At 55.9% G+C, this 26,270-nt stretch overlaps 9 protein-coding genes across 9 annotated transcripts; 7 read left to right on the plus strand and 2 right to left on the minus strand.

Annotated features, from left to right (window-relative positions):
• Nucleotides 1–63: 63 nt before the first annotated feature.
• CH63R_06125 (Nuclear pore protein-like protein) lies at nucleotides 64–1,603 on the plus strand (the record flags this gene model as incomplete). The annotated part of the gene is made up of 4 exons (XM_018301100.1): nucleotides 64–191; nucleotides 263–1,116; nucleotides 1,179–1,396; nucleotides 1,562–1,603. 4 exons carry the CDS (start codon nucleotides 64–66, stop codon nucleotides 1,601–1,603), a joined length of 1,242 nt encoding a protein of 413 aa, XP_018158950.1.
• Nucleotides 1,604–2,715: 1,112 nt separating this feature from the next.
• On the plus strand, nucleotides 2,716–3,694 carry CH63R_06126 (Acid proteinase; the record flags this gene model as incomplete). The annotated part of the gene is made up of 2 exons (XM_018301101.1): nucleotides 2,716–3,281; nucleotides 3,391–3,694. The coding sequence occupies 2 exons, from the start codon at nucleotides 2,716–2,718 to the stop codon at nucleotides 3,692–3,694; spliced, it is 870 nt and encodes a 289-aa protein (XP_018158951.1).
• Nucleotides 3,695–4,643: 949 nt separating this feature from the next.
• On the minus strand, nucleotides 4,644–6,281 carry CH63R_06127 (Glycosyl hydrolase family 43 protein; the record flags this gene model as incomplete). The annotated part of the gene is made up of 4 exons (XM_018301102.1): nucleotides 4,644–5,297; nucleotides 5,359–6,077; nucleotides 6,124–6,133; nucleotides 6,189–6,281. 4 exons carry the CDS (start codon nucleotides 6,279–6,281, stop codon nucleotides 4,644–4,646), a joined length of 1,476 nt encoding a protein of 491 aa, XP_018158952.1.
• A 3,210-nt stretch (nucleotides 6,282–9,491) lies between these two features.
• CH63R_06128 (uncharacterized protein) lies at nucleotides 9,492–9,839 on the plus strand (the record flags this gene model as incomplete). The annotated part of the gene is made up of 2 exons (XM_018301103.1): nucleotides 9,492–9,685; nucleotides 9,752–9,839. 2 exons carry the CDS (start codon nucleotides 9,492–9,494, stop codon nucleotides 9,837–9,839), a joined length of 282 nt encoding a protein of 93 aa, XP_018158953.1.
• A 633-nt stretch (nucleotides 9,840–10,472) lies between these two features.
• CH63R_06129 (Fungal specific transcription factor domain-containing protein) lies at nucleotides 10,473–11,717 on the minus strand (the record flags this gene model as incomplete). Its single annotated transcript, XM_018301104.1, has 1 exon — nucleotides 10,473–11,717. The coding sequence occupies one exon, from the start codon at nucleotides 11,715–11,717 to the stop codon at nucleotides 10,473–10,475; it is 1,245 nt and encodes a 414-aa protein (XP_018158954.1).
• A 2,804-nt stretch (nucleotides 11,718–14,521) lies between these two features.
• Nucleotides 14,522–16,120, plus strand: CH63R_06130 (Carboxylic ester hydrolase; the record flags this gene model as incomplete). The annotated part of the gene is made up of 1 exon (XM_018301105.1): nucleotides 14,522–16,120. The coding sequence occupies one exon, from the start codon at nucleotides 14,522–14,524 to the stop codon at nucleotides 16,118–16,120; it is 1,599 nt and encodes a 532-aa protein (XP_018158955.1).
• Nucleotides 16,121–16,592: 472 nt separating this feature from the next.
• On the plus strand, nucleotides 16,593–18,592 carry CH63R_06131 (ImpB/mucB/samB family protein; the record flags this gene model as incomplete). The annotated part of the gene is made up of 2 exons (XM_018301106.1): nucleotides 16,593–16,733; nucleotides 16,814–18,592. 2 exons carry the CDS (start codon nucleotides 16,593–16,595, stop codon nucleotides 18,590–18,592), a joined length of 1,920 nt encoding a protein of 639 aa, XP_018158956.1.
• A 2,079-nt stretch (nucleotides 18,593–20,671) lies between these two features.
• On the plus strand, nucleotides 20,672–23,004 carry CH63R_06132 (Integral membrane protein; the record flags this gene model as incomplete). The annotated part of the gene is made up of 4 exons (XM_018301107.1): nucleotides 20,672–21,265; nucleotides 21,396–21,646; nucleotides 21,793–21,876; nucleotides 22,011–23,004. 4 exons carry the CDS (start codon nucleotides 20,672–20,674, stop codon nucleotides 23,002–23,004), a joined length of 1,923 nt encoding a protein of 640 aa, XP_018158957.1.
• A 2,052-nt stretch (nucleotides 23,005–25,056) lies between these two features.
• On the plus strand, nucleotides 25,057–25,520 carry CH63R_06133 (uncharacterized protein; the record flags this gene model as incomplete). Its single annotated transcript, XM_018301108.1, has 3 exons — nucleotides 25,057–25,155; nucleotides 25,269–25,334; nucleotides 25,428–25,520. 3 exons carry the CDS (start codon nucleotides 25,057–25,059, stop codon nucleotides 25,518–25,520), a joined length of 258 nt encoding a protein of 85 aa, XP_018158958.1.
• Between the last annotated feature and the right edge of the window lie 750 nt (nucleotides 25,521–26,270).

The following is a 26,270-nucleotide window of genomic DNA, read 5'->3' on the forward strand; positions in this document are numbered from 1 at the left end:
GCAGCAAGCTAGTTCTCTCTTTCGTCCATCTTTCGTCCGCCTCTCGTCCATCCCACAACCGTCATGGCTGACGAGTTCTTCCACAAGATCGACCCAGACGGAGACGTACTACTCATCCTCCGCAACCCCAACGCGCCGTTTGCGGTATGGAATGGAGATGAGAGAATCGAATGGTTTCCGCCAGAGCAGACGTAAGTAGTTTCTTCTCCCCCTGTCGCAACGCTCTCAAGATGCCCCTGGGCGATATTGATCTGACCTCCAGCAGAGGCGGGAAACAGGCTGTCTCGGACCTTGCCGACCCTCTACCGCCAGCGGATGTTTCAGACGAATGGTGTTTTTCAACTACCAGCCCCTCGACGGAGAAGAAATGCAAGACGAAGAAAGAAAAGAAGAAGGGAAAGAAGAAGAATAAGAAGAGGTATACCTTTGATGACCATGACTCGTCACTCTGCATCGGCATCGCATCGGGCTCAACTCTTTCGGGGATGTACCAGCGAAATACAGTATCATCATCATCATCGTCGTCGTCGTCGGGCTCAACTTCGATGGATGCCCTGTCATGGTCCCAGAATGAGTCGCAGGAGCTGGCAAAAGACGAACCGCCTGCGCCGGCGCCCATGGACCCGCCAGCAGAGCCTGCTGAGGCGCCCAAAATCAAATATCTCGTCTCCTCGCGGCATCTCATTCTGGCATCGAGCTACTTTCAGGCCAAGTTCAAAGGTCCTTGGATGGAGGCATCCACGAAGCACGCCGACGGTCGTTACCATGTTGAAGCATCTGATTGGGATTCGGACGCACTGCTCACCTTGATGCAAGTCATACATGGACGCCATCGGGTTGTTCCTCATCAAGTTACCCTCGAGATGCTGGCCAAGATTGCGGTTCATGTCGACTATTACGACTGTCTTGAAGTTACTGAGATCTTTTCGTCCATGTGGATCGAGTCTCTCCAGGACAAGCTTCCCATCCAATACGGCCGGGACATGATCCTGTGGCTCCTCATTTCACACGTTTTTCAACAAGACGACATCTTCTCCCAGATGACCAAGATAGCGGTTACCCAAAGCAAGGAGCCGGTGCCGACTCTGGAGCTTCCAATCCCATCGATAGTAATCGGTGAGTCATCCTGTCCATTATGCCTTCAAGCCAGGATTTCGGAACAAGCTGACAGCAAACAGATTTGATCGAGTGGCAGAGACAAGATGCAATCGAATTTACCTTGACGACTCTTCGGAATCTCCTGGAGACTTTCCGTAAGGGTTCGTCTGGATGCACTTTTGAGTGCTCCAGCATGCTACTTGGGGCTTTGGCCAAGAACATGGATGAGCACAAGCTGTTGGATCCAGTCCCGAAGGAGCCATACACAGGATACTCAATCGTCGACATGGAGAAACTGGTGGATGGTTTTCGCTGGCCTGATTGGGAACATTTTAATACGTCCTATCATTATGGTTATTCAGATCCTTGCAATCTGAAGGGCATCATCTTCACTCAACTGAAAACTCGATCACATGCAGCCCAGGAAGGATTTAAGCTCTCTGAGATCCAGCCACTGACACAGAAGCGAAGCCTTAGGACCAAAGCCGTGGAGGATGGTAATTAGGACAGACGTGTACTTTGGTCAATTTTACTTGATTCTGAAGTGTCACAACAGCGAGATGCTCTTTGGGTGGTCTTGGGTGTGAAAAGGGAGGATGGTCACGCTTGGTTTGGTATTCATGGCTCTTTAGCCACTTTGCAGCAGGAAAGCCTTCCAGCAGCATCAAAATAGTGTCTTGTTCAAGAATCCATCTCAAGTTGTGGGAACATATCTCGGGGCCCGTGAGTCCAAAAGATGGTGGGTTTTGTTTAGTGGCTAGATTGTTCGACTGCCGACGTAAGATTTTCGACAGGGTTTGGAATAGTAAGCAGCATGAGGTTACGTTGGACCAATGTTGAAAACCAGCTTGAAGCCATCATGAGGCTGCTACTCTAAAAGGTCTACGGCCAAACCGCGCCTCACAGCTCACACAGGGAAGTCCAGCAGCAACGCTACGTTTTCAGGTGTATTGTTAAGATCGCCTTTCAGGCAGCGTCAAGGAGGTGTGCAAGGTGTCTGCTGCTGCTGCTTGCTGTCGGTGGGTGTATAGTCGGTTCGTTGCCGAGAGTGTCGGATACTTCGGCCTGCAGTCGTCTAACGGCTCGTATTGCAGTGCCCTGTGGCCGTTTATGCGCACGTCTCGGGTCACGGGTGCCGGGATGCCTCCCGGGATACCGGCTGTCTAAAGTATGATTGATAGATTGATCCATGCGTACTTCCCCTATTGCACGCACTGCAACCCCTTTAGCACTGAGATGATACCCCCGTCAACATTTGCAATACTAGCGCGGTGGTATACCCTGAACCCTCAATTAAGCTTTCTGATGCGCCTTACCCCGGATGAGCCATTTTTGCCAAGGTGGGAAGATTGCTAGCCATGTTCACTGCTGTTCAGAGAGTCTGGACTTAAAAGAGACACTAAGACGCAATGGTATTTTGGGAAATAGTGGAGATAGTAAAATGGCGTCAATTTAGGACCATGAAATTGCTCTCTGAATACGGACTTCTTCGCAACGGACGGCACCGGCTCAAATGCGTGCAACAAAGATGTATAAAACTCGGCTCAGTTACGACTTCTGACGGTGGCATAAAATTAGAGACCACTTCGGAAAGACATATCGCTATCCTCTCTGTCCATGTTAGTCGCCATGAAGCTTTCTGCAACACTTCTTCTCCTTGGAGCAGGACTCTCTGCTGTCGCTGCACTCGACGTCTCTGTGGCCAAGGAGGCCCATCGGCTGGCCATCGAGCGGCGGGAAGCCTCACGCGATGAAGCCCATACACTCCAAAGCCGGACGAACAACCGGTCCCGCAGCAGAAACTGGTCTGGCGGCGCCGTGACGAACGATCGTTACCAGTCCGTTACTGCCGAGGTGATCATCCCGAACATCACTTTCCCGGATGGGTATGATCCCAAAACGACCTATTCCTCGTCCGTCTGGGTCGGTATCTCTGGATACGACGATTTCTGCGACGTAGCAGGCCAGACTGGTCTGATACAGGGAGGGTACTACTACCTTTACGACAAGGAAGGCGACTTTGGCGTTTTCGCTTTCTACGAATGGTTCCCCGACGGGCCCGTGTTCCTTGACGACACGGAGAAGATCCTCACAAACATTGGCGACCACGTGCGAATGACGGTGACGCAGAAGAACAACAACACTGGCACCTACACCTGGGAGAATCTGACGCAGGGTAAAAAGTAAGTAACACAGTGCCCTAGTGAGAACCTGTCACAAACACTCCATTGATATTCTGTTGTAATCCTATGGAGTCGAGTTAAAGGCGAAATACTGACACGAGGTTTCTAGGTTCGAGAAGAGCCTGACTGCGCCTACAAATGGCAGCTTGTGTACCAACACTGCCGAGTGGGTAGTTGAATCCTTCATGTCTGAAAAGGATCACACAAGTCTCTATCCCGACTTTGGCGAACTGAAATTCACAAACATCAAAGCTGTCGCGGAGAGCGGCAAGCCTGCGTCGTTGTCAGACGCCTACTTTTACGACGCCGAGCCGCTTCTTAACGGTAAACGACTCACCAATTGCGCGATTCAGCCAGAGACCGCATCTACGACTTGTAAGTGGTTGGGCTACAAGGGCATATTCTCCAGCTGATGCTGTTGTGCCCTACAAATACATAATGGGCCAGTGAAACTATGAGTGTACGGCCTGAAGTACATAGAGAATAGGCCCGCGCGAATGGTCATACAGCATTGAGCAGCTGATGTAATCAATTGGAATGGAATCTTATAAAACCAGCATTATGATTTTACTTAAGAAGACGACGGAGAATTGCCCTGTCTAGTAAGATGAGAAAGGTAAGCAAGGTGTCGGGCACTGCACGAAGTAAAGAGGTCAACTGAAATGTAGGTCTAAATCGGTGACAATAATCATCTCTGGCCCTCCCTATCTTGTTGCCAGGGAGAAAGGAGGCCGTTAAATAGACCTTAGGGCCCCTATGATGGAGTTTCAGGGGGCCACTGGTGCCCTCGAGCCCTACGCTACGGCTCCAAGGAGATTCGATAAGTCCGTCCGTTTGCCGGAATGATCCAGTCCTGGCTTTAAATCCTTCAACTCCTTGGTAACCGGTGATGCCCCATAGGGCTCGTGACACGATGCTTGGGAGTCACAAACAATGTGTTCTTCAGTCTCTTTTGTGAGTGCATCTCTGGAAAATACTGGTTGAGTTAAATGTCATCTAGATAAATGTGAGCCACCGTTGTCATAAACACCAACTGAATGGCTTTTTTTTTTTTTTTTAACTCGGCACGACCGCCTCGATAACACACGCAAACCTCATCTGTGCGACGCTGCGAAATAGCCATCGAGGCCGCCATGTTGATAAGTGTAACCCAGCTGCAATTGCAATATTGATTCGGCCTTTGACTTGTTCATCTTACAGGGGAAAAAGACATGATGCTGTTTGACTCGACGATCAACTCCAGCAAGATGGCGGCAATTTCGAGTCCGGTGCAAAGCGCCCCAAGAGATGACCATCAACGGAGAGGTAATTGATTGAATTTAACAATAGCTATCAGTTCGCGTCTGAGGCTAAACTCGGCAACTACTGAGGAACGACAAGCTGGTCGACATCCGGCCCCCAGCCTTTCGACCTCGAGAACGTGACGGTGTTCTCCCCCTGGACCAAATCGACATGGACGGCACTGCTCCCGGTGGTAGAGAGATGGGACGTGGACAGGAAAGCCACCGCCTGCTCCTTGCCGTTGACCGAGACCGCCGCGTACCGCGAGGGCTTGTCGCCGTTCTTGTGGTTGACGATGAGCGTGACGCGGTCGGCCGCGGCCACGCTGAAGTCGAACGTCGCGGTGCCGTCGATGTCCCCGCCGAGGTACCCGGCCGCCGAGGACCCGCTGCACTGGGAGCAGTCGACGACGCGGGCGCCGTTGGCCAGCGCCGCGGTCTCGCCCTCGATCTCGGTCGTGACGGTGGACTCGGACCAGGTGCCGGCCGCGACATCGACGTTCCACGAGTCGTGCCAGTCGAGCGTCACCGAGGTGCCCTCGATCCGCAGCGGGAGCCAGACGTAGGTGCTGGCGGCGAGGTTCGTCGAGTGCCACCTGTCGCCCATGTAGATGGCCTTGTCGGTGCCCAGCGGCAGGACGAAGCTGACCTGGCTGCTGTAGGTCTTGGAGCCGACGGGCGCGAACTCGGTCCATTCGGACCAGGGGCCCGAGAGAGACGTGGCGTAGCTGTAGACCTGAAAAGAATGTTAGTTGGAGGGCGTCAAGTGTCTTTTCGTTGACAGGGAAAGGTCTTACGTTGTCGTTGGGGTTCCAGCCTGTAAGGTGAGAGCCAAAGATGAAGTAAGTGCCGTTGCGCTTCACCAGCGCCGGCGACTCGGCGAAGTATTCCCATCCGAAGGTCACCTCGGCAACATCGAGATAGTCGTCCGTGAGTTTGATGATACGGGTTCCGTACTCGCGCTGCCGTCTTTTGTCAGCAACAACAACAATAACAACTACAATCCACCACTCAAGAAGTAGAAGAAGAAGAAGAAGAAGACTCACGTCTTCGGTCAAGAGGTATCCCGTTCCATCGTCATCTTTGAAGATGCCAATGTCGCGGCTCTGGTAGTCAAAGGGGCGGAAACTCCGGATGTACTCGTACTCGCCGCAGACGGTGTCGCCCGTGGCGACGCCGACGCGCGCGTCCTTGTAGTCCTGGGAGTCGACGTGCAGGTGGAGGACGTATTTGCCGGTGGCGTCGTTCTTGGTGACCTTGGGCCGCTCGATGATGCGGTTCGGGCCGAGGTCGCCGGCCTCCTCGGTGCGGCTCAGGAGGCGGCCCTCGAAGCTCCATTCGATGAGGTTGGTCGAGGAGTAGCAGTTGACCGCCTGGAACAGGGCGCCGTCGGTCTTTTCCTCGCCGATCATGTAGTAGACGCCATTTTCCTCGCTGTTCTCCTCGGTCAGTGAGTGCTTTTTCTTTTTCTTCCGACGACGCACGTCTTCCGCTTCGTTGCTTGCGGGGTAGAAGACTGATGGCTTACATGATGCCCGCCCCGTGGGCTTGTACGTGCTCACCGGTGTTTGTCTGTGGTCGGTAAAGTCAGAGCGGGAACGTAATATTGAAGGTATTGTCAACTCACGGCAGTCCATGTTGCCCCAGGAACAATGCTGAGAGCGGCGTTCACACCACCCAGCGAGAGGGAAGCAGCCAGAGCAAGAGGCGAGACACGCATGGTGACGGTTTGTTCTCAATGGGGTTGAGTTGATAGTCCTATGCAACCGCGACATGGACTGAGACCTCTGGGTCGTCTTATAAGTTGAGCCCAGTTGCCACTGTAACATATAATTCCTGCTACTACTCGATACTACGCTCTTGGCAATGTGCTCATCAGCGCATATTACGTATGTGCCCGGCACCATCATCTCCTCTGGTTGTTGCGCATATAACCATCACCGCCCTCGGGTCAGCATCACGCGAAAGAAAGCATGCGTCAAAGTCCCGGCAGCGTAGCATTCAACTCATGACATTCCGGTTAGGTTTCCGGCCACCGACACACGTATGGGGATGCCGGAGCCGAGAACAGCGTCGTGTCTGGGGGGGGAGCGCCGATGCCACCCTAGCGGTGACGACCTCCACAGGAACCCCACCTTTGCATGCGGGAAAACCTGCTGATCCGGGGGTGGAGGGGGTTTGAAGCTTTCACAAACGAGCATGATCTGCAACGGCACGCGTGCAGCAACTGAGGGGAAGGGCGAGCTGTCAGTCACGCGTGGTTCTCGATCGGGATGGAGCCGAGATGGGTGGCTACGCGCAACGACGAGATCAGGTTTTCACGTGCTTTGAGAGGGGGCAGGGGGGGAAACAGCTGGAAAGTCGAGGTGATGGACAGGCTAGTCGTTTTCACTGGTGTTCCCCGAACGCTAGCAAAATGGACAACTCTTGAAGCTTTCTACACCGTCCCAGATCGTCACTCGAGGAGAATGGCCATCATTCCCCAAGGCGCTTTGCTACCAGCACATCTCACAAGCAACAACAATATTGGAACTAGACACAGTTTTCATGCGTATATTTCGAGAATGTTACAGCGATTCATACGTACGTGGAGCAATGTTTTCGAACCTCAGACCTTTGTCTTCCTCGTCGCTCTTGATTGCGCGACTATACTAGTCCTTGACTGGCTCATGTAAGTCACCGGTGCGTATCTGTTTCAGGAACCCTATCTAGCTTTTCTTTGATAGTCGTCGAGTTCAAAGCAACCTCGAACTGTTCTGACCGCAGTAGTGGGCAATCTTTGTTATCTTCAAGGTGAGTATAGGTGCCACTGAAGGACAGGACCTGCCATCAGTACTCGCCACGAAACAGAACAGATGGCGCGATTCCAGCTTCAGGTCTCGAACACCCGCTCCTCTATCGGTCGAGTATTTAGTCGAGGGACAAGAACCGGCTCCAGAACCTCTGGGCGTGGTGTACCCTATCCCAACGCCGTGACACATATCGAAAAGCTTCCTTCGTGTTCCTTGCAGCCGACGGCAATCGGCGGCAGCATGATCGGCAGAAATCGATAAGCTTAGAAGGCTACCGTGCTCGGAGAATATCCTGCTCCCCGACTTCGGAAGCGAGTTGGCCACATATCGGTGGCGACACGGAGCACGCCGGGCTACGTGCCCGGATCCGAAACACTGACCGCGGCTAAGGTTGCACCACAGCCCGTGATTCAAAGTCTGGCAGGCCTCGGTTCGGTGCTCGACTCCTTCTCAACAACCCGATTCGGGCTCTCCGTCCCATCCGTGGGATTCTATGAGGAACACTGACAGATCGAGTTGGGGTGCCTGGTGCCCGATTGAGTAACAGCTTCGCGCCGTCATCGCCGTCATGCGTCCCTGTCATCCCTAGTAGTTGGAACGCCCGGCTGGTGATCGCACTTCACAACACCACAGCATCACGAGACCCCCGATCTATCCGATTGCCTTCGATCAGCCGAGGCACGGCGTCAAGCCCACTCCAGGCCAAGCGTGATGTTATTCGCAGATTTTTGAGCCACTGTCAAGCTGTCAGGATGATGCCAGCATAATTGGGGGGGTCGGCAAGGCTTTCCTGACGGACTCAGAGGACCCTGAAATCGGCAGCCCTCGGAATGACGCAAGGAGAGAAGTTCCTGGAATCCAGGCGATTATATGTTCCTCGGAACCTGTCTGTCTGCCCTCTGGTTCCCAGGCGGGCGAGGTGATTTCTCGATCCGGCCGGGTCTCGGCATGAGCTCATCGTCCGAACCGACCGCCCTCCCTCCCCGATTGCATTGTCCGGCCGCAACAGCAACATCAGCCCTTTGGACGCATGGAACTCGGGGGATTTGTTTCTGTTTTCCCCCATTTTTGCTAGGAAGGTCTCCTACGCTCGACTTTGGCTGCCGATTATGATGAGTTGTTTTGCGGCAACTCACGGGATTCCAGGGCGGTTTAGATATAAAAAAGACCAGCGACGTTCTTTCTCTCACCAGCCAGGAAGTGAACACCTCAAGATCAAATTCGTCACATGGCATAGGTTGATTACTGATGCAAAAGCCGGCGTTGACACACATACTTCACGTGGTCCCCCCGGGTCCCATCACGGCCCTCCGAGGCTTCCAGCGCCGTGGTTCCCCGCCCACAAACGGTCATGGTCGTGGAGGGGGAGACATCCTGGGTTTTCCCTCAGTCATTTGACGTCTCGTCTGAAGTGTCACCCACGGACGACGTCACCGGCCCTCCATCGTAGAAGACCGACCAATGGGGCAACGGCCTTCACCTGGCATAGACTCGCGTATTCGGTAAAATAGAGAATCACGCCCGTCTCAACTCTGTCCGGCGTAGACGACCCGGTAAGCGCGCGATCCATGCATCCTCTGCGCCGGCCCATTAACATGCAACGGACACCGCGGGAGCGTATTCGAAGCCTGAATCAGCGTTTTCCCCACATCCGAGTTTTCCCAATGCAGAAGTGCATTGCGAGGAACGTCACCCGGCGGCGGCCCTCACGGAGGTTATGCGAAATAGCCTTCGATTGCGGGACCATGCACACTCGATCGGGCGGAGGCGGCGAGACGACCCCGGCCGCAGCGGGCTAGGGATCGTATTCGGGGAATAAAATGGAACTCCTCGAAGGGGGGGCTGTGAAGATCATGCCGAGTTGTGTGTATATATATGGTCTTGATATCCCGCTGCAGAGAAGGGATAGATCATCGTCTCTACAACAACAAGATTTACAGCAACACAGTTTACGCTACTGCAAGGCACACAACAACAAGAAGAAAAGACTCAAGCGCCCTTACTAAGATACTCAACAATATACCCGAAACACAAAAACACCTGGTACCAAGCCACGCAACATCTACATCGGTTAAATACCGCCCTCGTCAACGCACCCAACACACTGCCCACATACTCTCGACATACTTCTCACAAAAATGCGTTTCTCCGCCGCACTCACGATCTTTGCCGCCGGCCTCGTGGTCGCCGCCCCCGCCCCGGTCGAGTTGACGGACAAGGACGCCGGGAAGAAGGACGGCGGCGCCATCGCCGCGTGCGAGACGGCAACTGCCGCGGAGCAGGTGTCGTGCATCGACGGCTGCGACAAGAATGCCGCATGTATCGTTGCCTGGTATGTGTCCCCCACCCCTTCCCGTACTTGGATATCCGATGTGTTCGGTTACTAACATGCTCGTAGCACTTCCAAAGCTGTCGCCGGTTACACGGGGTGCGCCGGTGTTGGTCCCGGACCAGCTCCGAAGACCCCGGCCACCCCCAAGGCATGAGCACCGAAGGGGGGAGCACCTTGACGACGAATTGATGATTACAAAGACTTTCTCAGCCCTCTTCTTTTCTTCTTTACATTTATCATTGCTCAGCGTAGAAGCAGCCTGGAACACATAGTTATCAAAAATGAGATGCTTTTGGGACGAAATGAGGAATAGCCGAATAGGTGACTTGAATATGAATAACACGATCGTGTTTTTTTCTCCAGATTGATTCTGTTAACATTCGAACGTGTAACAATGTTCGGGGTATCTTTCGAGTGTTGGTGGTAACATGTTGCAGAGCACGATGTAATTGGCTTTGTTATGTGTTCGCCAACTTTCTCGGATCATTGACCTAATTTGACAAACATATTTCTCTCTTTCATGTTGATGCGCAACTTACGTGTTGATTGGGCCAAAACCGGTACGTTTTTCCCTCATCTAGCTGGCCCTCCTCCTTTGGAACGCTTCGGTCAACATCGGTTACGCCAAGATCTCGATTGCAGCATGGTTCATGGGGTAATTAATAGTTCTTCTTGAACAAAGAAAAAGCTTTTGCTATCGTACAGACAACAACGGTCCACCCTCGAAAGGGATGGAAGGGGGTATCAGTGCCATGCGGCATCTACGCATGTGTCAAACGGGCCGAATCTATTTGGCCTCCTTCTTGGCCTTGCCGGCAATCTCCTCGGCCTTCTTGGCCTTGTTCTCGAGGACCTTCTTGACTTCCTCGATGGTCTCCTTGAACAGCTTCTCGCCCTCGTCCTTGTGCTTGTCGGCGACCTCGCGCAGCTGCTTCAGCTTGGGGAGGATCTGGTCGCCGTCGGGGATCATCTTGAAGTACTGGTCGAGGCCGAAGGACTCGCCGACCTGGGAGCCCTTGGACTTGGCCTTGTCGACAGCGTCGGTGACGTAGGTCTCGAGGCCACCGAGGTCGCCCGACTCGACGGCGGTCTTGGCCTTGTCGAAGAGCTCCTTGGCGTTACCCTGCTTCAGGGCGTCGGCGTTCTTCTCAACGAGCTCCTTGACCTTGGGGTTCTTGTCGAGGAGGGGCTTGGCCTCTTCGAGAGCCTTCTTCCAGGCCTCGTCGCCGAGCTTGCGGACCTGCTGGACCTTGTCCTCGATGAGCTTGCGGGCCTTTTCGAAGTTGCCAGCGGTGAGGCCGCCGGCGAGGAGGTCCTTGAGCTGGCCCCAGGTCTCGTCGACCTGCTTCTTGGCCTCGGGGCCGTACTTGGCGCCCATGTCCTTGAGCTGGTCGATGTTGCCGCCAAGCTTCTCCTTGAGCTGGGGGTGGTTGTCGACGACGTCGCCGATGGCGTCGCCGCCGAGGGAGGCGATCTTCTTGGCGACGTCGGCGAGGACGTCGTAGGCCTGGTGGACGGCCTCGAGGCTCAGGCCGGCCTTGGCGACGTCCTGGAACTGCTTGTAGGCGTCGTTGACGATCTTGTCGGCCTCCTCCTTGTGGTTCTCGCGGACGGTCTCGAAGTCGTTGAAGGCGGTGTCGACGTAGGCGCGGCCGCCGGGGACCCAGCCGACGTACGAGTAGGCGAACTGCTTGATGTAGTCGATGGCCTGGTCGGCGGAGGGGGTGTTCTCCTGCAGCTTCTGGGAGGCGACGGAGTACTTCTGGGCGGCCTCCTTGGCGGCCTTGTTGACCTTGGAGGCGGTGCGGCCGGCGGGGGTGAAGGAGTAGATGGCGTAGAAGAGGCCGGCGCCGGCGAGGCCACCGGCGACACCAGCGCCGAAGTGGGAGCTACCGGAGCCAGCGCCTCCTGCTGTTGATGATGAGGCCGTGGTTGTGGTAGACTGGAGGCGGAGGTGCTGCTGGCGGGGGACGCGAACGGCGCGCGACGCTCTGGGGAGCGTCGAGCGAACGAGGGGTCTTGCGGACATCATTGTGGCGGTTATATGGTGTGGTTGGTTGAGGTGATTGAAGAGAGACGAAGAGAGAGTGAGAGAGAGTGAGAGAGAGAACCCGTCGCGATGATTGACGAGTAGAGGTTTGAGTGAGTTGAGCGAGTTGAGGGAACTGAGAGGGTTGGGTATCAAGAGTGCGGTAGATGATTGTGGGAAAAGCGTCGAGATGGAGAGACACGTGCTGATTATGAAGAGAAAGAAAGAAAGCAGCAATGACCGGATTCTCTCTCTCTGGCCCTGGCCCATTCAAATTCCGGTCTAGCGCCAGGAGAAACCAGGAGCGGCAGACGCAGACACAAGGAACAAACAAGGAATAACATGCGTCACACGTGCTTTTTTTTTTTTTTTTTTGGTTGATGCTAGAAACTCCCCCCAGTTGAAGCCATGATGACGAGAGCTTGTTGGGTGTGCAGCTAGGTATTATTTCCTATGGATACCTTGGCATACCCTATGGATACAAACTGCACTACTATCAGCCAAGAGAACCAGGGAGGGAAGCTCTGCGCCTCGTTCTCCCCCCTCTCTGCGTGTTCAGCCTGTCTCCTGGTACTGTCCCATGTCACTTGTCCCTGTCGCCGCCTGAAAACCCGCCTCTTGATGCTCCAATGTTTCTGTACAACACACCTGACCGAGGGACCGCCTTGAGTACGTACCTCTGTTGCTCTGTACCTTGAGTGACGGGGAATCTAGGCCTGGCCCCAGCCTTCAAGGTACACCACCATACAAATTACATGGCGAACTACCTGAGCCGGAACTGGAATGGAAGCTCCGGCGGCAATGACCGGTTGATGACGTCGACGGCGCTCACACCTCAGGGGATAGCTCGTTTCCTAATCGAGACAATGACCCCTGCGTCTGTCCACAGTTAGCCAGTAAGAAGTACAGAATGATCAGGGATAGCCCTGATGGCCTGGCGCCCCCCCTGTCCGATCCCGCTTCGTGGGTTCGGGAATGACAGCGGGAGGAGAGATTTGCACGCCATTGCCTTCGCTGCGGGGAAGCCTCTCCTCAGACGAGGAACGCCCTCGTCATCGTGATGAACCGTGGGTCAGTGGGCTTCGCTGCCCGCTGCCCAGACTGTCCCACCTCCTCCCATCTAAGCTCTGCGGGTTGACGAGAGTCGACAAGAGAGTTGGCGACAGTTGCATCTTGCCAAGACCGGAAGGGCCAAGGATGATGGCCTTGAACGATGCAGTCCCACAGTTGAATGACACGATGCATTTGATTAGGTGTGGCTGTTACAGGACAATCCTCTCTCTGCATAGCAAAACCATCGTGTGGCTGTCGACAACACGAGACCCGCCAACTGACCTGAACCTCACTGACCATAAGAAAAGTCTGTAAACAGCATCGTGCAGCAAGTAGCAACAGCTGTAGAAGACCTGCATGTCCAAGACAAAAACCGGTTCTCAGCGCAAAGTGGGACACTCAGACGGTATCCACTTTGGTGAAGCCATCACGACATTCAGCGCTCTGTTGCCCTTGGAAAGGGCTCCGCATCCTCGCCCCTGTCATCTCACTCTTAGCGGATAGATATCGTCGCATGATTTCCCGCGGGGTAATGATGTCCATCCTTTTGCCAATTGCAACGTGATTTGTTGGAGACAAACTGTGCTCACTCTGGAGAGAGGACTCACTGCAGTCATTTCCGAAAGCCAGCCCTGCGATCCTAGACACCGGTGATCATGAGCCCAAGATCATCACTGTTTCTCAACCAAAAACTGACAAACGTCCTTTTGCCCAGAAAAGTACGGGCTGGGGCCCCTGTGCACTGGAGTTTGGCAGGCCGAGTTCCGGCTCACCTGCTTTGGGGAGAACAGTCAGGGGGTGCGGGACCCGGGGGCTTGGACAGCCGCATACAGTCTTGGCAGCGAAACAAATAGAGAAACTGCCAATTTAACGATTGCCGCATTGTGCTCATAAATAGGTAGGCATGGAATGATGGCCCGACGCGCTACCGTTGCCTGTAAGCGCCTTGTGAGGCATGTTGAAGGTTTCAGGGACGGACCGGTGGGCTCAGTATGCCGGTAGACTCTCCACAGGCTCGCCCAGTATTCAATTAATTGTTCCACGCGCTTGGTGTGTATGTTTACTTCTGGTCTGCAATGCTTTCCGCGAATTGCTGGAGCTGTCTTCTCCTCAACGGCAAGTGCCCAGCTTTCAGGCTGCTCGTCATGCTTTTTAACGGAGCCGGACGAATGGCTACCGACTGAAGCGTTTGCCATCAATTTGCCCATCATCAATGTTGACGTGTCATACAATTCTCGATGAATCTTACAGCTAGTTAGTTGTATCCGTGCCAAACACGTTGGACAGGTTTCGCCTCGATGCAGGATCTCCGAGGAAGCCCCTAGCAGGGACGTCAACAACAACAACGTCAGGCTAGACGCGAGCAGCCGAAATCTTGTTGTGATCTCGAGAATCTCTCATCAACGGGTCGGCGCCGTTTGTGATGACCATTGGGCATAACCGTGTGAGGAAACGCGATGTCTCGCCGCGTGGCGATGCTATTGGCCTGGGAGGAATGTGAGTTCGCATCGGCAAATGACCGCCGGGAGACTCTAATATCGCGAGGCCGAAAACGGCAAGTTGGTAAACAGAGATGACTGCTATGTGGCGAAATTAGTAATTATCAAGAGAATCGCCCATGTGGACTGTTGCGGCGCTGCGGATTTTAAAAGGGGTGTTTAGTCCAGGGACGGCCTCGGTCAAGATGATCGCCTTTCGACAGTTGTCTTGACCGTTTGTAACACCCACCTCAACCACTTTGCAAGCAATCCAAGATGAAGTGGACCGCGACTCTCGCGATAACGTTGGGTGCTCTGCGGCAGGCATCAGCCACCAACTCGACGTCCTGCACGCCGCGTCTCATGAGCTACTGGATCAACGCCAACGCCTCGATCGCGATCGTGGAGCCCGTCGACGAGGGCGGCAGCTTCAGGGAGGAGGGCAACATCGCCTTCCCCAACAACGTCACAAACCTCCCCAGCCTCTGCGCCGTCACCTTCAACGCCAAGACCTCCGACGGGCACGAGTACAAGTTCGGCCTCTTCCTGCCGGACGAGTGGAACAACAACATCCTCACCGTCGGCAACGACGGCTTCTCGGGCGGCATCAACTGGCCCGCCGTGGCAGCCGCGTCGAAACACGGCTTCGCCGCCATCGCGACCGACGGCGGGCACAGCTCCACGGCCAACAATCTTACCTGGGCCCTGGGCAACGCAACCGAACAGGCTCTCTTTGGGCACACGGCCCTGCACGGCTCGCTGCTGCTGGCCCAAAGAGTCATCGAGGAATACTACGGCCTGCCGCCCCAGGTGTCGTACTTCTCGGGCACGTCCGAAGGCGGGCGCCAGGGCCTCAAGGCCGTCGAGCTGTACCCCCGCGACTACTCGGCCCTGCTGATCGGCGCGCCGGCCTGGTGGCCGAGCCACCTGCAGAGCTGGCGCATCTCCCGCGGCGCGTCCAACCTGCCCGCCGACGACGCCAAGCACATCTCGGCGGCCAACTTCACCGTCATCGAAGACAACGTCCGCAAGCAGTGCGACGCCACCGACGGCGTCGCCGACGGCATCGTCAGCAACCCGGGCAACTGCACCGTGGACTTCGCCCTCTTCACCTGCGGCCAGGCCGGCGCCGACGCGCAGGCCTGCCTGACGGCCGAGCAGGTGACGGTCGCCAAGGGCGTCTACGCCTACTACAACGTCAGCGACGAGCTCATCTTCCCGGGCGTCTACCCCGGGTCCGAGTCCGAGTGGGGCGCGCTCCTGGGCGAGGAGCCCAACGAGGTGGCCGTCGAGTACATGAGGAACTTCGTCTTCAACGACACCGAGTGGGAGTGGTCGAGCTACAACGACACGGTCCCGGGGATCGCCAGCGCCGCCAACCCGGGCGGCCTCGACGTCCAGGGCTTCAACCTGACGGGGTTCGCGGCCCTGGGCGGCAAGATCATCATGTACCACGGCCTCGCCGACGCGCACGTCCCCGCGACGGCGTCCCGCATCTTCTTCGACAAGGTCGTCCAGGCGTCCGGCGGCGACATCGAGGCCGTCCGCGGCTGGTTCCGCCTCTTCTTCCTGCCCGGCGTCGGCCACACCAACACGACCGTCGACGCGCCGTGGTACATCGGCGGGCCGGGCCAGGCGGAGCAGCTCGTCGGCAACGGCACGGCGCCGTCCAACGCGACGTACGACGCCCTGAGCGCCCTGCAGCTGTGGTACACGGCTGGCACGGCGCCCGAGTCCATCATCGCCTCGACGTGGGCCAACTCGACCGATCCCTCCACCGAGGTGCTGAGGCAGCGCCCTATCTGCCCGTACCCGGCGACGCAGACGTATCTCGGGTCGGGCAACGAGACGAAGCCCGAGAGCTTCACGTGTTAGATATTTGAAGAGTGGAGACGAGTGACTGAGCGGAATGAATAACAACGAACTGGACCGAGTGTGCGAAAAATGAAGTAATGAAAAAACGAGATTAGCGGCGTGCCGGGCGCTGGTGGCGGGCCGGCGGGGGTGGGGGCGACGGCCCCGAAGTGGGCCTCGTACTGGTTTTGTAGTAATAATGTTTAATGACATATATCTTCATGCACGTTCACAGAACTTATCAAAACACAATGCAAGATCACGTGCCGGACCATGTGACTTCGCGTTATTTGCTGACGGAATGACCGACGCGTCGCCACTCAAACACTGAGGGGCGGCATCGCCTTTTTGGTTGCAGAACCTCGCGTTGCACCAAACCCAGATTCACCCGTTTCGACGACGACGCACGAACTGACGTAGATATGCACCTCATCGCTCGGCTTTTGGCCTCGAAACGCGCCCCCCAGACAATACTTCTCCCCGTTCCGTAGCCATGACGACACCACCACCGCCGCCGGCTCACGACGAGTTGCCCGGCGATGCCGAAGCCATATTGGATAACCGGACACTGAAATACTCTCTCCTGGGCCCTTCGTTGACGAAAGCCGGCCAAGACTCGGTTGACCAGTCCAAGGTCCGTCGGTCCTAGAACCCCCTTGGGCAGGCCCACCGACTCTAGAAGGAAGACCGGCGTGCTGACGAACGGCATCACAGGTATCCGAGATCATATACAATGCATCCAAAGGATCCAAGTTCTTCAACCGCGAAGAGGAGAGAGACAAGGTCCTGACCAAGAAAATCGAACATATCCTCGAGAAGAAGCGACAGCTGGAGAAGCAAGACCTCGGCCGCGAGCTCCGGCTTGCCGATCAGCTCATCACCCAACTCGAGCTCTCCCGAGACTTGACGCAATACGTTGTCCACGTCGACTGCGATGCCTTTTACGCTGCAGTTGAACTCCTCGATCGGCCGGAGCTCAAGGACGTCCCCTTCGCCGTGGGAGGCGGCGTCCTTACGACGTGCAACTACGTCGCGCGGAAATACGGTTGCCGGAGCGGCATGGCAGGCTTTGTGGCCAAGAAGCTGTGTCCCGAGCTGGTCATGCTCAAGCTGAACTTTGAGAAATACACGGCCAAGGCGCACGAGGTGCGGGAGGTGTTGGTGGAATACGACCCCCGATTCGAGAGCGCGAGCATAGACGAGGCCTACCTTAACATCACCGAATACTGCACAGAGAAGGGCATCGGCCCGGCGGAGGCGGTTGAGCAGATGCGCCGGGAAATCCACGAGAAAACTAAGATCACCGTTTCGGCCGGGATCGCGGCCAATGCGAAGCTCGCCAAGATCTGCTCCAACATGAACAAGCCCAACGGCCAATTCATCTTGCCCAACGACCGATCCGAGATCTTGCGGTTCATGGCAAAGCTACCACCCCGAAAGGTCAACGGCATAGGTCGCGTGCTGGAACGGCAGCTGGCCGAGATTGGGATCAACACGTGCGCGGACCTCTATCCCCAGCGCCAGTTCCTCCGCCCACTGTTCGGCGATAAGGCGTACGAGTTCCTACTAAACGTCTACCTCGGCCTCGGGCGTACGCGGATTCAACCTGCAGAAGAGTACGAGAGGAAGAGCGTGGGCACCGAGAGCACTTTCCGAGACATGTCAGATCCACAGCAGCTCAGAGAGAAGCTTAGGTGGACGGCAGATGAGCTGGAGAAGGACATGAAGAGGGCAGAGGTCAAGGGCCGGACGCTGGTGCTCAAGGTGAAGCTGCACACGTACGAGGTGTTTACTCGCCAGGTCGTGCTGCCCAGGGCCATCTGTCTAGCCGACGACCTCTACCACTTCTCGCTTCCGATCCTCTCCAAGATCGAAGAAGAGATGCCTGGCATGACGTTACGGTTGATGGGATTACGCTGCACGCATCTCGTAAGCACCAAGAAGCCGGACACAATGGCATTCTTTGGTTTTCGATCCCGTGGGTCCGGATCAGCAGCATCGCCCGGTCAATCTGTGAAAGCCATTGTCAGCCCTGGGGCCGGGGATGGACTCGACGAAGACGGCTGGGAACGGTGGCCCGAGGAGGAGCTAGTGGGCCTCGATGACGATCATCATATACAATCTGATGACCGCGGGGGGTCCGCCGATCTGGGCGACGATGAACCGAGTCCCGTAAGGAGACATGGGAAGGAGATCCAGCCAAACCCTGTCCGGGAGTATGCGCCTGTCAACGATGAGATGTGGGATTGTCCAATATGCAACCGTCCTCAGGCGCCGGATGAGAGGCAGTTCAACGAGCACATTGACCTGTGTCTCTCACGACAGACGATTCGCGAAGCCGTGCATCAGGATGCTGGCCCTGCGCCAGTCAGGAGATCGACAACGCCGGACATGAAGAAAGCCAAGGTTGGGGGGGAAAAGAAACGCGGCAGACCACCGGCACGACTGGCGAGCAACGACCCTCGGCAGAAGAAGCTCTGCTTTGGATCATGAGCCTTTCTTTGACGACCGACCAGACTAAATGATACCCATAATATTACATGATTCAATAGATTTCCCACGTCGGAAGGACGCCGTCCGGTCACTAGCAAGCCAGTCTGACCCCCATTTGTGCCGACCCGCGCGTCTTGCTATCTACCGCACACCATCTGTCCCCTGGTCCCCCACGATAAGCCGGCCCTTGGATGATGGCGACGGGGACCTGCAGGGCTTTCCCCCGAGGCCGGCTAGCTCGAGGCGATGGCGCCGCGTCTCTGTTAGCTCGCAACGCTTGAGCACTTCATGATCCAATGAAGTGGCAGACAGTGAGACAAGCCCGATGGTAGGACTCGAGCCCAGCGGGTTGGGTCTGATGCGGATCGACAGGAAAATTTGTCCTGTTTCCCCGCCATCTCTGCAAATATCCGTCAGCCTCTTGGGGGGGAACAGCTGAAGGTCTCGGATATGAGATACCGTGCCTCCATCGTCGGCTTCACGATTCTCTTGGCCTGAAGCGGCCACAATGCATATTCATCCGAAGACGCCCCGACGTAATCTTCTTCAAGTGGACCAAGCAAGCCTCAAATCGACTTGGACCCTTCACGATGGCTTCTGACCGTGATTCGGCTCGGACGTGTTTACCGTTGCGAAGGATCAGCACGATGCTCCGACGCCGCGAAAATCAATAGTGAAAAACGAATGAAAGAGAAAGAAAAAAAGCAATTTCATCAAGCGTCTTGCGGCACTTCCAAGGTCGAGGGGCCGCCCACCAAACTTCCAGTGCCACGTGCAGAAGCTGAACGATGATGAAGAGACGGACATCAGCCGACTGGCTAGACGAGAACCTCCATTAAGCACTCGCTTGCATCCTGTCAGATCTCGGAAAAAGAGAAGCTTAACGAACGTGTGTCTCCCCAAGTTCCCATCTCTCCCTGTGCTCGTCCCTCCATGCACGCATTCTACCTAGTGGGATCTAGATCAATGGCCAGACCTTTTGCATCCGGCCAAGGCCGAAACACTGGCAGCACTTGTCAATCTTTACAATTTCTGCGAATCAAGGAGGCTTTGGAAGGAGAAGATTCTTGCGCTATCAGTAGAATGGTGAGGAACGGGCGAGTTCTAACAGTTGGGTTGACCCGACAATGCGCCACATCATCCACCACCACCACCTTCTATCATCCATCCGTACACTCTTGACGACTCGATCCGCGGTCTGTAATGTCGGTTCAATCTGCGGATCATGACTTGTCCAGGCGTCTGGCTGAAGCTCTTAGCCCGAAAAGTCCATACGCGCAGAGACCTGGCTAACATGCTTCAGCCCGTCACCGGCTTCGGGCTAGCGTCTGGAAGACACACATGAAGCTCGATGCTAGCTAGGGCCGCCGGCTTTCTTATGCATGATGAGCTTATGCAGCCAACGATGCAACTTGAGAGTCAGAGCCGTCTTCTCGGCGTGTTTGCGATCATCGTTTGCACCGCGTTCTTTTCGAGAGGGCAACGTCTGCGCGAGTGTCGAATAATCCCGAGGGATCCATACAGCCGCACTCCCCTCCCTGCGTCCAAGTCTCACTCCAACGGCTCCCCGAGGCTTGAGCCACGAGGCCCTAGCCTCTCCTATTCCATCGAATCAAGGCACCAAGAACTGCAAGCCGTCTCGCCACCCAGCTCTCTCCCTGCGTCACCTTGTGCTTCTGAGATGTGATCGACGACGCCCAGGGACCAGTGCTACTAACCATGGAGAGGGAAACAGGGATCTGCACGACGCCTCTGCGTTGGGTTTACCTTGGGGGAAAAAAGCATTTCTGAGATGGTCTGACAGCCTTCCATAGCGATTTCCGGACCGTACAATCATTGTTGACTGGGGTTGGAAAGCTGGGTACGCATTCCCACCCCGATGCCATGTCTTCCAGCCCCGTCTGCATTCCAGCATATAACTAACTGGGCAACCCTAAAACGAGGCCCTCGATGATGTTCTGGGTTTTCTTGGTCGTGTTCATTATCTATTGTTGAACCCCGCAACCGACTCGCAGACTGCAGTCCTCACATTTCAAGGCATCAATCATACAACCATTGTCCCGAACTACCCCGGCAACCATGGAGACAGGGACAGAGACCGCGCCAACAGCTCCCACTGGCGCACCGGCGCCCGCGTTCAATACGGAACCGGCCGCAGTCTTCTGGCTCGTCTGGGCGGGGGTCTGGACGGCAACGGTGCTCTGCGGCATGGCATTCCTCTTTGTCAACCGCCACATGCCGTTTCTGAGGATCCGCGGGCTGGCTTTGTCGTTTGGCGCCGTCACCATGCTCCACCTCTACTGGATGTCGGTGCAGATCGGCCTGTCTGTTGGCCAGTTCGTGCCCGACGGCGCCGAGTTCTGGGTCATGGGCCTCTATCTGCCCTTCGGCATCGCCCTCTTCCACGCCTCCAACAGCCGCTTCCTACACGTCGCCAAGGCGCAGCGGAGGTACGCGGACAAGCCGCCACCGCCTTGTGGTGCTTGCCTGCCGCCCTCACTCTCACTCTCACCCTCGCCCTCGCCCTCGCCCTCGTCCTCCAAGCCTCTGCACTCTCCGGCGGCCGCCTGCAGCTGCGGACTCAGAGACAGCAGGTCGCTGGCGGCCAGGTTCCGTAGGCTAGACTACACCACCAAGATGCTGACTGTCGTCTGCACGGGCATGGTGGTACAGGTATGTGTGACGCTCTCGATCCAAGCCATTGGGGCCGTGCTTTTTGACAGCTTGCTTGACACATTGTGGACACACTGGGAGGCGGGAAGAAGTGACGTGGATGATGTGTGTTGTATTGACGGTAAATCAGGTCCTCCTCACGGTTGCCATGTACCTCGCCTCGCGCAAGTATCACCCGTGGTTCGGCATACCCGGTACGGAAGTCAAGGGCACGCCGACGCAGCAAAAGGTCGAGATGGGCAGGGGCTGGGAGTGGTGGCCCTCGGTCCTCTGGCAGTTCGTCTGGGCCTGGATGGTTGCGCCCGTCATCCTCTGTAAGTCGCGTGGGATTAGGGACACCCAAGGGTGGCGTCTCCAGACCATTGCGTGCTGTCTCGCAAGGTAAATGAGAATCGAGGCTAGCGTCTCGCCGCTTTCTCTCACTCTGTCTCTCTCTCTCTCTCTCTCTCTTTCACTCCCCTCTCTCTTGTGTCTCCATTCCCTTCTTGGTCGGCGTCATCCCGCAACCGGCACTAACGACTGTTCAGCTTGCACGCTACGCCAATGTGGCTTGTCGCCTTGTACGTGCCCGAGATGGCGCCCGTTAACAGATATTTCATCCCCCCTCAGTGGTGAGTTATATGAAAGCATCCATCAGCCCTCCCCCTCCCCTGCACGACGCATATGTGTGTGTTTGTGTGTGTGTTGTTGCTGTTCTTGTTGTTGTTGTTATTCGTGCTCACACCATCACCACCACCACTCATAGGATCTGCCTCTCCATCCTCTTTATTGAGATCTTTGCCATCTTCATCCCGTGTTGGCAAGTGGTGAGGCACAAGTCGCTCCAGCAAGAGACGCTCGAATCCATCGCCGTCTGGGAGGCCAAGAACAGAAATCGCAACGACGACGACGGCGGCGGCCACGGCAGCGACTCCTTCATCACCGACTCGACCAAAGTCGGATCCCGCGCCTCCGTCGTCTGGCAGTCGCTGGTCGAGCTCGAAAAGAACACCAGCCAAGCGGACAGCGTCTACACGATGAGCGCCCTGGAGTATGTGCTCGACAAGAACCCGGAGCCCCTGCGCAAGTTCTCGGCCCTCCGGGACTTTTCGGGAGAGAACATTGCCTTTCTATCGGCAGTCGGCGAGTGGAAGGCGTCGATTCCGCAAGGGCCCGGCGTGGGTCGGCAGCGGTCGCCGGAGCTCGCGCGCGACCGGTTCAACCGCGCCCTCCGCATCTACACCGAGTTCGTCAGCCCCTACCACGCCGAGTTCCAGATCAACATCGCCTCGCAGGACCTCAAGCGCCTGCAGGGCGTCTTCGACCACGCCGCCCGGATCATGTACGGCGGACGCACCGAGCGCTTCACGGACCCCGTCGTCCCCTTCGAGGACGCCATGTGGAGCCCTGCGGCGGCGGCGGCCGAGGAGGGTTCGGATCAGGAGGAGACCGGCGGCGCCGCCTCCGCCGCCATGCTGCGGTGGAACGGCAGCGCGGACCCCATCGCGGACCGCGTGCAGTACTGGGGGGAGATCCCGGAGGCGTTCAACGCGGCCGTGTTCGACGACGCCGAGGCCAGCATCAAGTACCTCGTGCTCACCAACACGTGGCCCAAGTTCGTCAAGGAGAGGCGGACCTCGCTGGGTTCGGAGGATTCCGGGGAGACGGCCGAGACGGATCACTCGGCATCGACATCGACCTCGACCTCGGCGCTGTCCAGGGTCGCGAGGTACTTTCGAGGGATCAAAGCCGCGACGTAATCGGCGTGGGCTCGGGGCGTTTTTGTTTTCACCTTTTCTTTCACCGCCATGATATCCCCTCCCCCTTGTCTCTCATGACTCTCTGGCTCTCATGACTCCCTGTATCTCTCTCTCTCTCTCTCTCTTGTTTCAAAAAAGTGTAGTCTTCTTTCCCGCACGATACCAATCAAAAGATTATTAAAAATGATGATCCCTCCGAGATTCTCCACTTGCTTTTCTTTCCACCTCATTAGGCGAACGTTCCCATGGTCACCAACTACTCTCTGGGCGGCCTTGACGCCGCCACGCGCGGGATCCGCGGGGCGCTGGCCATTTGAAAACCCCGTACTTCTTCCAGGGTAGTCGGGCCCGCGTTCGTCGACGCGCAAGTTGCGGGAACAAAGGGGGGGTTGGTAGGGAGTCGACGGGCGTGGAGGGGAATGGGCCGACGACGTTCAGTGGAGGAGGACGGATCCGTATTACCTCAGGAAACACCACCAGCTCAGCTGTTCCCCGCTTACGGAAGAGCTTGCGACGTGGGCGTTCATCAACGCGGCTATTTTTATTTTATTTTTCGCTTGCAGTAGTTGGTCCAGAAAGCTGGCTTGCTCGAGTTCCCTCGTGGCGTTTAGCCTCTCATTATGACTGAGGAAACATGAAGTTTTTGGCTTGGAGGGTCGGACGTCCTAGTCTATGCTTGTTGCGGAAGGTGGAGAGCTAAAGAGCTCCCGAGGACCTTTGCCGTCGTGCGATAGATTAGCTATAGGGTGGGTGAGTCGACAAGCAGATGGGTGGGGGGGGAATACTTACGATGGCTGGTTCTGGCGGGCGGTGTTCTAGGCCGACAAGTATATTAAACTGTTGGATTACGTTACATCGTCAACAAGGTGTTACAGGAGACAGTAACTGCTGGTTAAGCTCGTGGATTAAAGGGTGTTTTCTTTCCCCGCCCATGACTCAGGCCGTTAGTTGGCTCAGAAAGATCAAGCAAGCGTTACATCGTCAAGCTGTTAATGACACGCAAGGCCCTGCCACCCTGGTATAAGTGCACAAGGATCCGAACACCAGCGGAGCGAGCAACCTAGAAAGCTACAAGCAAGCTATCACCAAAAGCTATAGCGAGCTTCAACTTGCAGCCAAGAACAAGAGCATAGGAGCTACCTGGCGATAGGATCATTTGGCCAGTGTATCACAATGGATACCGACCTGAAAGTCACTTTCTACTTCTGGTTAGTACGTGTTAGCAAGTAAGAAAGACCAATCCCTGGCATCCTTGTGGAGGTGTATGACGGGCTCCGCTCCAATAGCCTCACACGTTCGACCTTCAGTACTGCCGCCTTGAATCAACGACTCGTGGTGCGAAAACGAGGACAACAACAGGCAATGTGACGTTTACCCTGGGAATTATTTCATCGGGACCCTAGCGATAAGGCTGTCTAGCCTCTCCCCAAGACCAAAACGTCACCGGCTCAAGAGTCAGTCAAGCGCTTAGTCCAGCTCCACCGCCGCTTCATGTATTGTCGGTTTACATAGATGTTCTATACGAACGACTTATCAAGCTTCTGTGTCAAGGCTTGTACAGAGCTGTCCCCCCCCATTGGCGCAACAACTGTTGTCTGCCACGGGAGGGAGGTTTGGCGGGACCCCTATCGAGTCATTCAAAGGTCAGTTGGCAAAGTCATTTCCGCCAGAAGCCCGCTGGGACCCATCAATGTTAAGCGATCTCCGCCAGCAAACGTCCTCCCAATCTGCCTGACTCAGACGTCGGCCACGAGATTATCTGTCTCGTCAAAGCCGAGCCTGTGGGTTGGATTTGAACCGTCGCTTTGCTGATGTGAGAGGAACGGGAAGGGGTTGCAGGTAGTCTGTTTAAAGGTGATGCGGGATGGGTCCCAGACCTTATTCACACGTTAGTCGGCCGTTATAAGATGTAGGTGTTCCCCTTCTCAACTCTCAACCTCTGCTCGCCTCGTTCCATCCATCCACACAGTCTTCGTTACCTGTGTCTCGTCAACGCCTTTCTACGTGTTCGAAACCTGCAAGCAAAGAAGCTGAATCGCCCTCATAAGCAAGATGAAGGCCGCCACGATCCTCATCGCCCTCTTCGCCAGCATGGCTTCCGCCAGCCTCCGCAACGTCCAGTGCAACGGAAAGCCCCCCTCTGGATGGGGTGTAAGTACAACCTTGACGTCAAAAAGAAGATAGGGGGGGATTTTCCTTCTTCTTCTTTTTCGCGAGCCCAATTCGTGGGTACATGTAGCAAAAGCTGACCACGAGACACCCAGTCCCCTAACTGCAACGACGCGGACAAGACCGCGTGCAAGAATCTCTGCACCAACGGAACGATCAAGGTGAGTGAAAACATCCTCGAGACAGCGGCTTGCTCTCTACTTCTTCTTCTTCTTCTTCTTCCCCGTCGTCCTCGATCTGACGTGAGATTATAGTGCTCGAACGTGCTCCCCAAGAACGGTGATGGGTACTGGTATGCGGCACCCCATCTCTCCAGTAACGTGATCGTCGAGGCATTGCTGACCTGAAATAGGGACCGCGGCACCAATAGGTGCGACTGCTACTGCTACTGAGTCAACGCGGTGCGTCTCAAGGGATCGAGGGGGGCTTTGAGATCGGAACGGGCGTGTCCCGTTGTACCGCTCAAGGAACTTTGTACCTGTTAATCGAATGGGGGTTGAGCTGTAATGTAATAAAGCAGGTTCTGTTCCTCATGTCAGGGGGGGGGGGGGTAATATTCACCTACTATTCTCTCCATTTCAATATTGACCACCAGCGCGTATTGTCAACCACCCCGAAGAGTTGTGAAAGACAACACCATCCACTCTGCGGACTTCAGAGACCCGGGAAATACGAACGTCGGCTCGCGCTCTACAGTACATACCGGTATGCTGGGAAACCGGGCCGCTGCACTCCAACAAGTCCGCCGAGATTAAGAAGCCTCTCCGTCTCTGAGGGGCACCGATTCGCCGGCGTTGGCGGATCTTCAGTCCGTGCCGTGTCCGGGTTATGAGATCGGGGCCCGCGGCGTCCGTCCGCAGTGTTTCTAACTCACATGACCAGCGTCCAACATCCCCTCCTCTGCGCTTTAGTGTCCATTGGCGCATGTCTAGGCGATCCTTCGTCCCGTTCTTGCTGACACGATCCAGCCATGCTTACGTGTGCTGCTTACCGTCACACTGATCTATATCAAGGACAACCGTCGCACAACAGCACTGCCGCAACGAAAAGGAGACGCGAACGACGCAAACAACAACTGTCTGCCCACTCGGAGTTTA

Source organism: Colletotrichum higginsianum, chromosome 4, assembly GCF_001672515.1.
Source record: "Colletotrichum higginsianum IMI 349063 chromosome 4, whole genome shotgun sequence".
NCBI lineage: Eukaryota > Fungi > Ascomycota > Sordariomycetes > Glomerellales > Glomerellaceae > Colletotrichum > Colletotrichum higginsianum.